This window comes from Cydia splendana, chromosome 20 (genome assembly GCF_910591565.1).
Source record: "Cydia splendana chromosome 20, ilCydSple1.2, whole genome shotgun sequence".
Lineage (NCBI taxonomy): Eukaryota > Metazoa > Arthropoda > Insecta > Lepidoptera > Tortricidae > Cydia > Cydia splendana.
In genome coordinates, this window is record NC_085979.1 from 9,901,289 (window position 1) to 9,915,346 (window position 14,058).

Here is a 14,058-nt window from a genome sequence, read left to right on the forward strand (position 1 = left end):
GCGAGAATTTGCGTTTTTAGGTTGTACATTTTATAGAGATGACTCAGATGACATCTGTCACCGTACCCAAGCTGTTTGAAAAATATAGGCTATCGTGAAAGCTTAAGCTCCCGCTCAGTGATTTAATATGATGTGTGAAAAATTACCTTAATATTGATGATTTAATGATTGTCCAAAAACCTTAAATAATTCATTTTAAGAAAATACACCGAATTTATCACTTGCAAATAACACAGTATTTACTTTGAAATGAGCGCAACTAAAAAACTAGGAACAGGAACTAATAGGAACCAAAATCTACATTGCAAAGCAATAATTACAGGTCAGTTTGTATATAAAATTCCATACAAAATAGCCTATTTTCATTATCTATTTGCCCAGTGCCGAAAATTACCCAAAATACTCGGAAAAATAAGATAAATCTGGATATATGGCAACACAGCAGTCACAGCACCGGTAACTCCCCGTCTGTCCTTTCAACTATACTTACCGCATTGGCATTGGCGACTGAGGTCATAATACCATCTCTTTCACTCTTGGATAATCTGAACAAGGGTAAAGGAGATAGCATTATGATCTCAGTCGCCAGTTGTTATAGAACTCTTAAGCAATAGAGTTCAAACTCTTCCGTAAAACTGAAGAACCTACTTCTAGGAAGAACAGTTTATAACAGCAATACTGACATCCCTTTTACTCTTTCCTGGTCTTAGCAAGTTTGAAAGAGATAGTGCTATTGGCTGTACTATAACTGCCAACGGTTATGTGGCTCTGGTTACTTTAAACAACGTTATCGGGAACTAGGTGCTGATTTGACTTGTTTTAACGGTAACTGATGACATGACTGTTGTGAAAAAAGTTATGTTGTCACACAGCAGATAGGTAAGTAGGGTAATTCGCCAGTAAATGGCCAGTGTTAGTAATTGGCCAGCCTAAACTAAAAATGAATTATATTCACCTATAAACAGAATTCATTTTAGTATAAGGTTTCAATAATTGGCCAGCCTTCAATAACTAGCCGCCTTATACTAAAATGAATTCTAAAAAATGAATTCATTTTTAGTTAAGGGTGGCCAGTTACTGACAGTGGTCAGTTACTGGCGAATTATACTTATCTGCTGTGTCTGACATAACATAACATTTGATACTTACTTACTTTGGAATTCTTATTTCCTGCAACTTTTACCGATGTGTGTAATTTCAAGACAAAAACCTGTGCCTGATGGGTCTCGAAATTTGTAGAGAGGTGAACGAAATGAATGATGTATGAATGAAATTACCATACATCGGGGTTTTCGGAGCGGGAATGTTTTACACTAGCCAAATAACAGGTAAGAACTGTAAAAAACGATACTAATTTAACATTTCTAAACACATTTGGACCTTACTACCTACGTTTAATTCATAGTTTGGTAATTATTTTACAATAAACAAAGTTATAAATACTTACACGAAATCATTCCCGCTCCGAAAACCCCGATGTATGGTAATTTCATTCATACATCATTCATTTCGTTCATCTCTCTACCATAGTCAAATAAAACATGGTCTTCTATTCCCAGAGTGACACAGGCCTACGTCACAATAACATGGCCGCTATATATAGCGCTATCGCATATTATCATATAGCGCTGTCGCATGATGACGTAGGCTTGTGTCAGTTAGGTGACCTAGAAAAGACGGGAATGGAGTACCAGGCGGAGTATATTATTATACCATGCTCTCTACAAATTTCGAGACCCATCAGGCACAGGTTTTTGTCTACCAGACAAGCATAAACGCAAATTTGATTTAAGGAATTAGCAATTTAATATATCTACTGAACCTAATTCATCGTAAAGAAATCTACTGAACCTAAAGGGGCCCACTGATTAACAGTCCGTCGGACGGTGTTGGGCTGTCAGTTGTTCGGAACTGTCAAAATTTTGTTCTAACTGACAGGCGGATACCGTCCGGCGGACTGTTAATCAGTAGGCCGCTTAATTCATAGTAACGAAATCTACTGAACCTAATTCCTCGTAAAGAAATCTACTGAACCGAATTCGTCTTAAGTCATATAACGTGATTAACCAAATTACACTATGTCGCGAAACGATAACAAACAATGTCGAATGACGCCCTCTTCCTGCGAACAATGGGCCATAAACATAATTATTTTGGACCACGTCAGGTCATAAAATATGGGAACAGTACGTCGTATGTTGCGCTCTCTGTCGCACCTGCGTCCTACAGGAAGTAGGTAGGTATTTAATAGAATAGAAGAATCTTTATTCATGAAACATGACACGTAAAGAGACAACTTATTATTAATAGTCACTGAATAGACCTCCACCATAAGTAGAATAAGTAATAGTACTACCGTACAGAAAGGACACCACCTACAAAACCGAAGTTTGACAGCGATTCAGGGTCGAATCATGATATCCCTTTCTAACTTATGGCACTCTCCCTTTCGGCTATTTAGGGTTGTCAAAATTCAACTCATCTTATCTGTGGTCGTGCACGCAAAGGGACGTCAAGTTGTGTCAACACTAATAATTGCTCGGAGCAATGCTGAGCCGAGCGGAGCCGAGTTTGCCCGAAGTCAGGAGTGTCTCCCCACTGTCTCCACTCGGCTTAAGACGAAAGTGCACGGCCGTGCTAAATCGCCTTTTCATACAAACGTAGTCCCGATTTTCCTTCTTGAATACTAAGCAAACTTCTATCTATCCTTGGTTCCTAAGGACCAATCCTGCCATAGGAAATCTTCGGTTCACGAAACGCCGTATTTCACCTGCAACCAGGCGTGGCTTACTCCGCGATTTCATCGCTTTGCTACAGGTAGCTACAAGTACATCCGTTCCACACCAATTTTGGTGGCTAGCCATAAGCCACGCGTGGCGCTGTCTCCACCTAGCGGCCATGTCTGTCCTGATCGTAACAGACGCGTTTTGTTAGGGAGTGAGTCTTCTGTACCTAGTACTATTATTTATTCTGTGCTGCAACTACCACTGTCTGGCCTATTTACATTATTTAATTGGTATTAGTACGATGTGCGTGGTAAATATAAGCGACAACAACACACATTGTGGAAGTGTAAACTGTACTCATAGGACATCTTGGGCGAGACTCGAACTCGCGACTCCAGACGGATACAAGTCCGCCGCGCCGCTCGACCAACTTAGCAACGAGCTAAGCGAGTCCGAGTCTCGCCCGCGATAGTGGAGTTCAACTTTTCCTTTATTTCTAAGTATTGAAAGAAAAGTGGCCAGTTCGCGATAAGAAATTGTTTTATAAATGTAATTTTTGACAAAAAAAACTTATTTTATAGACTTAGGGCCACTTGCACCGTCCCACTAACCCCAGGGGGTCAACCTGTTAAACCTGAAGTTACCATAATTACCAATACAAATTAACACTTGGTTAACGGTCTAACCGCTTAATCCCTGGTTAGTGGGATGGTGCAAGTGGCGCTAAGTACTATTGTGATTTTCTATCTCGGTTAGTAACGCAGTAAAAAATGACTATAAAATGTCTGACCAAAGTAATTTTGCCAACAGACGCAGCAGTCCTCGCCCCGCTCGACCCCCAACTCTTCACCCCGCTCTACCAAGAGCCCGCCTCTGCCGGGATCCCAGCCACAACCTACGGCGCCTGAAAGGTATAGTTACCGACCGAGTGAAGCGAGCTCTTATGGGTAACCATTAAGGGCTCATTTAGACCAGCAGTTGGCAACAGGCGGCCAGCGGGCCGCATGCGGCCCGCGAACCTCTCACTTGCGGCCCGCGAGCCTCCCTAGCTATTTTGTATGTAATATTGACAAACGACAATGTCTGATAAAGTCACAAATATTAACAAATCGCGGCCCGCGTCAACTTCGTTGACTACTATGTGGCCTTCGGCTGCTAAAAGGCTGCCGACCGCTGATTTAGTCGATGCGAGAACTCGCATGCGAGTTTCATTACATTGCGGGTTTTGATCGGTCGGTTGAATTGGACGTAACCAACAGTCCGCAATGTAACTAAAATCGTATGCGAGCTCGTGCGCCGTCTAAATCAGCCTTAAGGGCTACATGCTAATATGTTCATGTATTAGGTGTGAAATTATCTGTAACTATTAAATAAAAAATCTGATAAACAAGACATGGAGTGATAGAAGTAACTTTATTGTCATAAAAAAATATAAAATTTGTACTAACCCGATAATCTCTTGTACACGACCGCAACTGTACGATTAGTCTACCTTATTCTGGATACGAGGATAATGTTTGTCAAGACGCACTGCTGCCAGTTCTAGGTTCGAATCCTCGTGAAGGCAATTATTTATGATCAGAACAGACTTTTGTCTGTGTTATGGATGTTTTCTGATAATTTAAGTATCTATATATATGTATAAAACATATTTTTGTCTACAACACAATACGGCTTAGGGCTCATTTAGACTATGCGAGAACTCGCATGCGAGTTTCATTACATTGCGATTTTTGATCGGTCGGTTGAATTGGACGTAACCAACAGACCGCAATGCAACTAAAATCGCATGCTAGTTCGCGCGCCGTCTAAATCAGCCCTTACTGTGAAATCAGGACGATTTGTGTAAGATCGACGTATAATATTTTCCTTCTCATTATTTATCAGGGAGACGAGCACCCGTGGGACGGTACGCAGCGCGCCGCAAACGCCATCTCTCGGTGAGAGAGAACGCATTGACATGACGCACAGTCTTGGTAAGATCCGTTCCATATTATAGCCATGATTCATATAGGTACCGTGCGCGTTAGAGGGTCTGCCATCTTGTGGCCTGAATCGGAAACATATGTGCACATGTACATTGCCAAAGCAAGTGCTAACATCTACCGTTCTCGTCGGTACGTGTCCTTGTGCATAGTAATTTCGGCCATCTTGTGGGCTACATCGGAAGCATGAACGACACATTTACGCCTCGCGCCAAAAAATTTACGGCTCCTATGCTGCCCCCTATAGTTCATGCACGGGGCCTATATCCCTGCGTGTGGCGTATGGGGTGCGTTCACACAGTTATTCCCAGTAGTTACCACCAAGTTGCTACCAGTACAATTTTAGTGGTAAATAAAAAAAAACCCCACTGGTAAAAAGTTGGAAAAAAATTCCCAGTAGTTACCACTGGTAACAATATGGTGGTAACTAGTGGAAATAACCCGCCGCCTCGCGAAGGAATTGCGACCCAAGGTAAACTCCCTCTGGCGAAGCACCTTGATTCGGACCGAGCTGATATGTGTCGTAATACCTAAGGCCCACTTGCACCATTCCACTAACCCTGGTTAACCGGTTAAAACTGCAGTTACCGTGGTTACCAGTACAATTTGACACTGGGTTAACAGTTTAACCCCTTATCCTCGGGTTGGAATAGGTTGGAGTGGAATGGTGCAAGTGGGCCTAAGATGTGGCACGTCTAAACAAATCTAGCTGCTTCACGCGGTAAATTTGTGTGTGTAAGTTTTTCTGTGTGAGTTTATTGGACCTAGAAATTAAAATCATGAGATTCAACATTTTACGCTTGACGTGTACGTTTTTGGTAACTCATCTCAGTTACCGTAGACTTTGGAAAATTTGGGGTTACTTAGATAGATTTAAAACGGCCATATAATGACCATTATTCATTATTTACTGAAAATGTTCCTGTAACTAGTTAGATTACTATATATTCATATTCACCTACTGTAAAAAATCTCGCATAAATATATATTATGGCTTAAAAACTAGTTTTTTAAAGTCGCCCCTGCATTTGAAAGTCACCCCGGTCAATGGTACATTCGTATTTGAGTCGTATGTATTTATTGTTCACAGGAGGCATGGAAAGTATGGGTGGCGACGGCAGGAACTATCATCAAAACCAAAGACCAACTAACAGTAAGTGTAATTGTACCTACACATTTGATTCTGCTGTCAGATATTGAAAGTATGGTATGATTTCGTGAAATGATGACGAAAATTCTCTTATTACAAATGTAAAGTGAATAGGGAATATTATATTATATTAATATTATGCAAAATTCTGCGTAGAGGGCGTTACTAGGCCAACAACATGGCCTACCGTGAAACACGACAGTCGAAAGTTCGGTTTCTGCCTCTCTATCACTCTTGCTTATTCGATCGATAGAGAGGCAGATAAAGAAATTTAGATTTTCGCGTTTCGCGGTAGGCCACCTGTAAACAAACCGCCTTGATGCATCAATGTCATAGTGAAAACCTGTCAAAAAACTGTTTAAGGCCTAGTATGTTTAAGTTACTCTATGGTTTACTAAACAAATTAGTGCTGCACTCTGGCGGCAGAACATTGCAGTAATACTATTGTCAAACCTTTGAGCGTTATACCTACTCATCAAAATGTTTGCACAACAAATCTGATAATTATCAAATGACACATGTATTGCTAGCGTTTTTCCTGCTTTTAGCCACGGCTCATGGAACCCTGGGGTCCGTTCCAAACTTCCAACTTAATTCCAAGAATTGACACTTGACACTGACAATAGTTTTTATAAAACCCACTTCCACCTGACCTTCCGACCCAGAGGAGAGACTAGCCCTTATTTAGACGGCGCGCGAACTCGCATGCGATTTTAGTTACATTGCGGATTGTTGGTTACGTCCAATTCGACCGACCGATCAACAACCGCAATGTAATGAAACTCGCATGCGAGTTCTCGCATCGTCTAAATGGGGCCTTATTGGAATTAATCCGATTTTCTCACGTTTTCCATCATACGATGCGTGGATTGGGTTGATTGGCGGTGGTGAATAAGGCTCGGAACCGGTTTTTTCTTCATACAATAAATACCGGTATTATTAAGTTCCTTTTCGTTCTTTGCTTTATTATTTAATCTTTAATGGGACAATCTAATTGTTACCAAGTTGTTTTTTTATGTATAAATCAGTATATAAAAAGATTTATTCAATAACAAAACTTATAAACTATTATTAAAATTAAGTATAAACTAAATCAATTAAAATTAAATACATGATTCAGTCCTACGTAAAGAGCATATAATAATTTGAAATATTGGGCTATTTCGGGTTTTACAAAAAAACCGGTTCCGTGCCCTGGATTGGTGGTGGTGAATTGATTGGTTTTGGGGTCAAATGATATTACGTGAACTTTCAAGAAACTAATACTTTTGACTATTAATAGTTTTTTTTTTCAGTGGGCATAGACAACCGAAGCCTGCGGAGCGACCTACTGTACGCGGCGGACTCGGTCACCAATGCCATGTCGACGCTCGTTCGTGAACTCAACTCCGGTCAGTTACATCTTATACTACAGGCCAAGGCACACCGGCTGCGTGTGGGTAGACGTGCACGTGCGCGTTGTAATATACAGTTCCTTATGAGAGACGGCACACCGCTTGCGTGACGTGTGCGTGCGCGGTTCCAACATTTTAGCGCACGTGCATGTTCACGTCTACGCACACGCGGCCGGTGTGCCCTGGCCTTAAAATGTTGAAGCCGTGCACGCATACGTCACGCAAGCGGTGTGCCGTCTCTCATAAGGAACTGTATATTACAACGCGCACATGCACGTATACGCACAGGCAACCGACGTTCACAGTCACGTTTACATCATAATTCAAAGCTTGCGGCTAAAATTTTGGATCTAAAACAGCTGATGCCTTTAATGCGTGTCGAATATAGCCCCTGCCGGTAATAAGTATAACGAACTGTATAGAGTCAGACCGAGAAAAGTCTGCAGCGATTTTGATAGCCCACGCAGTGCGTCATTTTAAACCTCAAACTTCCATGAAATTATGACGTATAAATAACACTTGCACTGCGTGGGCTATCAAAATCGCTGCAGACTTTTCTTGGTCTAACTCTAGTGTCAAGTTTTTTTTTTATCTGAGTTTTGTGTGTTTTCGGTCAGCTTGTTTCACTGTTTGTGTGTTTTTCATATTTGACCCATTTATATTTTATAAATAAAAATATGATCTTCGATTATAAATTATATGCGTTATGTTAGGATTTTGATCAGTCTTAGTAGAATTTTTGAATACTTAAACACCTATGATAGTAGTTATTGCACACTATCAACCTCGTACGGCCCAATGTTCCATATTTGGAACAAATATAAAATTGGCAGTGACCTTTCAACAACTAAACTAAGGGTTCAAAAACAACCAAATTAAATAACAATTTGGGCCCTAGGAGGATATATTCTAGTTTCGCTTGCCCTTTTTACCTTAACTTCTGGTATGCGAAGATAAAGTACTTGTTTTTCAATTTTTACATTTTTATTACGTCACTAATTCTTGCTTTCTCTTTTTATATAAAGTTAAGAATATATATACCTTCGAGATGAGCCGTAACACAAGGAGAAACAATTAATCTATATTAGGCTTTATCCAGTTTCCCGCAAATGGTCCCAAAGTTTTAAAATTCGTCAAAGTATCCTATATGAAACATAAAACCGAATTGTTCCTATGCATTTAGTAAGACTAGTAAGAGTGACGTCACTACCTACTGATTTAACCCTTTACCAGGCTGACATTTCAGCAAAAATGACAATCGAATCTTAGTCTTACTCATCGAAAGTACATGTTTAATGCTTGTTTCTTCCGTGTAAATCTGTAATAATAATTTCACGAATGTTGTAAAATAAATTTATATGTGTTAAACTTGCTTATTCTCGATAAAAATTGCAAACGTCTAATGCCGGTTGTACACACTCGTCGAGACACCATGAGACAGGCCGAGATCGAAATGTACGTACTGCTCCCTTCACGTCTCGGGCCCCTACGATTGGATCGGAGCGGTGCCGAGACCAGGGGTCGGAAACCGGTAATTGATCTATACAAAAATACCGGTATTATTTCGTTCTTTGCTTTATTATTTCACTTTTAATGGGACAATATAATAATACAAACTCGTTACCTAAATACTTGATTCAGTCCTACGTAAAGAGCATAAAATAATTCAAAATATTGGGGATTTTTAAAAATACCGGTTCCGAGTCCTGGCCGAGACTCTCGGCGAGAGGCTCTCGACGAGTGTGTACACCCGCATAACATTTTTTCCAACAAATTTTGTAATGTTTCACTTTCATTCTACATGTATTTAGTTGTTTTATGTTATAAATGTTTTGCAGAGGGCTCCGATACTGAAGACACTATCAAGGGGGCCGTTGGACCGAGAAAGCAGAGAGGCAAGTATTTGCAACCTTATTGTACGGCATTACGGTTTAATTTCCTTTAAAATTGCGAGAACGGATAAAAAACTAAACCTATACAGTTGTGCACAATTATTTTTCCATCGTATTTTCACGGAAACGTACGAACGTGTCTTGCTATTTCAGTCAGTCTCGGCACAAGAACTACTAAGGTTACAGGCACAAATACGAACGTTTCCGAGAAAATACGATGGAAAACAATTATGCACTCCATTTGTAGTCTATTCTATATTGATATTTTAAACTGAACATCCACAAGAATTCGATGTTCGGCCAATGTGGTAAATTCTGTATCTGTCAGATATATTATAGCGGCTAAGGTGCTCAGAAATATCTGAACACGCCTCTATTGTCAAGGCGTTAGGGTGCGTGTTCGGATATTTTTGAACACCTCGGCCGCTCCGATATATCTGATGGCGATTTTACATGGATTTTTTGTTGACATTATATTAAGACAGAAAATACTCGGAATCAAATGTATGTTTTGTGTAAAAGATTTACCAGTTTTGAAATTCTGCAAGACTTGAAAATGTATACTTACATCATTTAATTTAAATATCTCTAACCCTGATATTTGAAAATAAACCATAATGCTGTGCAATAAAACGGAGTTTCGTATTCGATTTTCATTCCAATTCAATGCATGGTTATGTTGCATGTTCAATGCACAGTTTTACTGTTTTATAATGCAGCAAATTTTAACATTTCCACTATTTGTGCATGAAATAAATGGAATCACTGGTTCCGTAGAAGGGTCAGAATTCTTTATGTTGTCATGTTTTTTTGTCCCCAAAAAAAAGGGAAGGAGTGAGTGAAGCTTTTTGTATGAAATGACATTAAGTTTTAAATTTGTCTCATGTAAAATATAATGTACAGCTAGAAAGACATGCAAAAGCAATCGGCTTTTTAGGGTTCTGTACCCAACTGTGTCTGCTGTCCGTCTGTGCGTCCGTCTGTCTGTCACCAGGCTGTAACTCGAGAACCGTGATAGCTAGGCAGTTGAAATTTTCACAGATGATGTATTTCTGTTGCCGCTATAATTACAAATACTAAAAACAAAATAAAATAAATATTTAAGTGGGGCTTCCATACAACAAACGTGATTTTTTAGTCGTTTTATGCGTAATGGTACGGAACCCTTCGTGCGCGAGTCTGAATAACACTTGGCCGGTTTTTTATTTATTTGATAGAAGACACAAATACAAGCGTGACAGAGTGATCAGAAACATGACAACGAAAATAATTTAGACCCATCGTTCGTGAATACCAGAGACCAGAGACCGAATTGCGCACCGCTCAGTGCGCGATCATGTAGCGTATAAGAAGCTTTTGCATACCAAAAGAGAAAGAGACAAGTTTAGGTTCAACAACGAGTGTAAGAAAGATAAATATGGTATGCGAAAATTGATCACCAAAAACAGAATAATTCGCAGGTAATGAAATAAATATGGAAGTCATTATTGTGCTCCTTATCTATGAGTATAACCATCTTTAGATGTATAATATCATTGTTCGATGCACAACGTATACTAGGGTAGCCTTCTGTTTAACTTTTTATTTTACTAGACGTATTATTTTTCCAGATTTTGAAGAGGATGACGATAGCGACGAACCGATGCCGCGGCCGCAGCCGCCGCGTCACTACCTGCACGACAATAATGTGCAGGTAAATTAACATATTTGTTAGCACTCAGTATAATATACTGGGTAGTTATTCAAGGCAGACATAATCCGCGAGATGTCACTACCTGCACGACAACAATGTGCAGGTAAATTAACATATTTGTTAACATCCTGTATATACAGGGTAGTTATATAATCCGCGAGATGTCACTACCTGCATGACAATAATGTGCTAATGAGTATAGATGTTACTCATACTGGATGACTTTTAGTAAGGGAACAACCTAAAAATCACGTTAAATAACTGACTACAACTACAATCTATGAAACTGACAATTTTATTGCGATTTCGAGGTAGGTCCCTTAGAAAAAGTTGTTTACTATTAGGTAAGATATACTTTGCTGAATATGACTAAAGGCTAAAGGTTGAAAACCTCCTGTACGGCTACCACCAGTTTTGACATTGATATAACGCTCACGTTTACGTAATTTACTTTCTGTACATCTCGCTTGCACTAATATGCCAGTACGAGCGAGATGCATAGAAAGTAAGTTACGTAAACGTGAGCGTTATGTCAATGTCAAAACTGGTGGTAGCCGTACTTTATAGCTTGTATAGTTTATGTGATTACTTGATTAGTTATGCACAATCTAGGTGACCAGTATTTGTAACTAGTAACACAGTAATATATGGTATTTCTATATATTTTATTAGACAAGCGACGCTTTTTTTTTTTGTATTTATTGTGTTGTGATTTCGTTGTTTTTGTGAGTTTTATTGGATTATGTTTTATTATTTCGTTTCCAGAGCATGGCAGCTAGTGTAGAGACACAATCTTAAGTTTTTTGCCAGTCTAGTTCAGGTTTGTTTTATTTTATTTTGTTTTGTATTTTATTTAAATTTTTGGTGAAACAAATTGCTATTTTATGGATCTTTTGGCACTATGTTAAAGCTTGCCTGTTTTCTAGCTGCTTTGTTACTGCACACCGTTGTATGGGGACCTTGCACTTTGAGACTATGCGCTGAAACTTGGCACAGTTGATTCTTAGCTGGTCTTGAGCAGATACAGATCGGGAGCCGTCGAGAGCCACCTCTCATTTAGTGAGGGGGGAGGGGGAAAGTTCGACGCTGCCGCGCTTCACTTGGAGCAACATTTCTCTAAAACTATACCTATTAGGGAATGTAATATATCATTTTCGGATAAATTAAGGATGAGGAATCTAGTTTTGGAACAAAAACAATGCACTTTCTAACAAAAAAAAAGCATAAAGTAGAAAAGACTAAAAAACGTATTTTTGATTTTTTCATAATTACCAATTTTTTTTAAAAGTGTAGCAGGAATCTGAAAACAAAAAATACAGTCGGAAAGCTACACTTATTACGTTTAAGAAAATATATAGTTTAATATACAAAACTGTTGATAAATGGGAGATAAAAAATAATATTTAGCGTGGGTCAGTGTGATCTCAATACAAAATATTATGAATGTGGGAAAGTTACTTATAATTTGTTCTACAATCGTTTATTTTTCTTGTTTTCGTAAATAACTCGTAAACGGTAGCCCACAGCAAAAAAATATCTTTTACGTAAATAATCTGTTTCAGAGTTCTTATAAAATAAGTACTACTGCTTTTCAGTACCATCAATATTAAAAAAAATATTGAAGGGAGAAAATAAATACTTAGGTCCCCTTTTTTAGTCATTCGTAAATAACTCGTAAACGAAGGCCAATAGCAAAAAAATTTTTAGGACATGAATAATTTACATAAAATTTCCTACAAAAAAGGTCATTCGAACTTTTTCGCTAGGATCAATATTAAAAACGATATTAAAGAGAGAAAATAAATTCTAAGGTCCCCTTTTTAAATATTGATCCAAGCGAAAAAGTTTGAATAACCTTTTTTGTAGGAAATTTTATGCTAATTATTCTTGTGTTAAAATATTTTTTGCTATTGGACATCCTTTACGAGTTATTTACGAATGACTAAAAAAGAGGACCTTAGTATTTATTTTCTCCCTTCAATATTTTTTTTAATATTGACCTTAGCGAAAAAAAGGAGCACTTATTTTATAAGAAATCTGAAACAGATTATTTACGTAAAAGATATTTTTTTACTGAGGGCTACCGTTTACGAGTTATTTACGAAAAACTAAAAAATAAACGATTGTAGAACAAATTATAAGTAACTTTCCCACATTCATAATATTTTGTATTGAGATCACTCTGCCCACGCTTAATATTATTTTTTATCTCCCATTTATCAACAGTTTTGTATAATAAACTATATATTTTCTTAAACGTAATAAGTGTAGCTTTACAACTATATTTTTAGTTTTCAGATTCCTACTACACTTAAAAAAAAATTGGTAATTATGAAAAAATCCAAGATACGTTTTTATGTCTTTTCTACTTTATGTTTTTTTTTGTTAGAAAGTGCATTGTTTTGGTTCCAAAAAAAAATTCCTCATCCTTAATTTAACCGAAAATGATATATCACATGCCCTAATAGGTACAGTTTTAGAGAAATGTTGCTCCAAGTGAAGCGCGGCGGCGTCGAACTTCCCCCCCCCCCCCCCCCACTAAATGAGACGTGGCTCTCGAGGTCTCCCGGTCTGTATCTGCTCATGACCAGCTAAGAATCAACTGTGCCAAGTTTCAGCGCATAGTCACAAAGTGCAAGGTGTCGTGCACTAACAAACTAGCAATTTCAAGCAAAAACTACTATCAAGGCTCGGAAACCGGTTAAATTTCCAAACCGTTCAAACCGTTATCATGTACTTTGCGCAAAACCTTTTCAATTTCGGTTTCGTTCATTAAACCGTTATTTTTAAACCTAGGAGAACACTTCCATAAAGTTCTTGTCATATTAATCGGTTTAGAACACTAAACACCGGTTTCTTCCTGTATCGGCGTCTTTGTTTACGCGACACACCACCGAACCGGCCGGTCGTCTCGTCGCTCGTCGAATAAACCGCTTCATTTAGGTTACAGTAAAGTTGTTGAAACGTTCGCGTTCTTATGAACGTTCGGAGTAAAACCGAAATAAACCGGTATTTACCACTATTATTTAAACCGGTTCCGAGCCTTGGCTACTTCAAGGAAGAGATCGCTTTATAGCGATAAGTCCGCCTGTTGTTACCTACTCATTTAAGTCCTGTCTTTTTGTATTATGTACTTTTCTTTAGTTGTGCACAATAAATAATTTTATTATTATTATATTTCTAAACCTATCTATATTATTGCAGGACACCCCTCCACC

The 14,058-nt window shown here is 38.5% G+C and overlaps 1 protein-coding gene across 1 annotated transcript in view; it reads left to right on the forward strand.

Moving 5' to 3' along the window:
• LOC134800835 (dystrobrevin beta) overlaps positions 1–11,661 on the forward strand; it is a 36,676-nt gene extending 25,015 nt beyond the window's left edge. Inside the window, exons 14-20 of the mRNA XM_063773392.1 lie at positions 3,537–3,637; positions 4,614–4,702; positions 5,802–5,864; positions 7,157–7,252; positions 9,094–9,150; positions 10,758–10,840; positions 11,606–11,661. Of these exons, the coding sequence (XP_063629462.1) occupies positions 3,537–3,637; positions 4,614–4,702; positions 5,802–5,864; positions 7,157–7,252; positions 9,094–9,150; positions 10,758–10,840; positions 11,606–11,638 (522 nt within the window). The 3' untranslated portion in view covers positions 11,639–11,661. The remainder of the gene's footprint in view (positions 1–3,536; positions 3,638–4,613; positions 4,703–5,801; positions 5,865–7,156; positions 7,253–9,093; positions 9,151–10,757; positions 10,841–11,605) is intronic.
• The last annotated feature ends 2,397 nt before the right edge of the window (positions 11,662–14,058 follow it).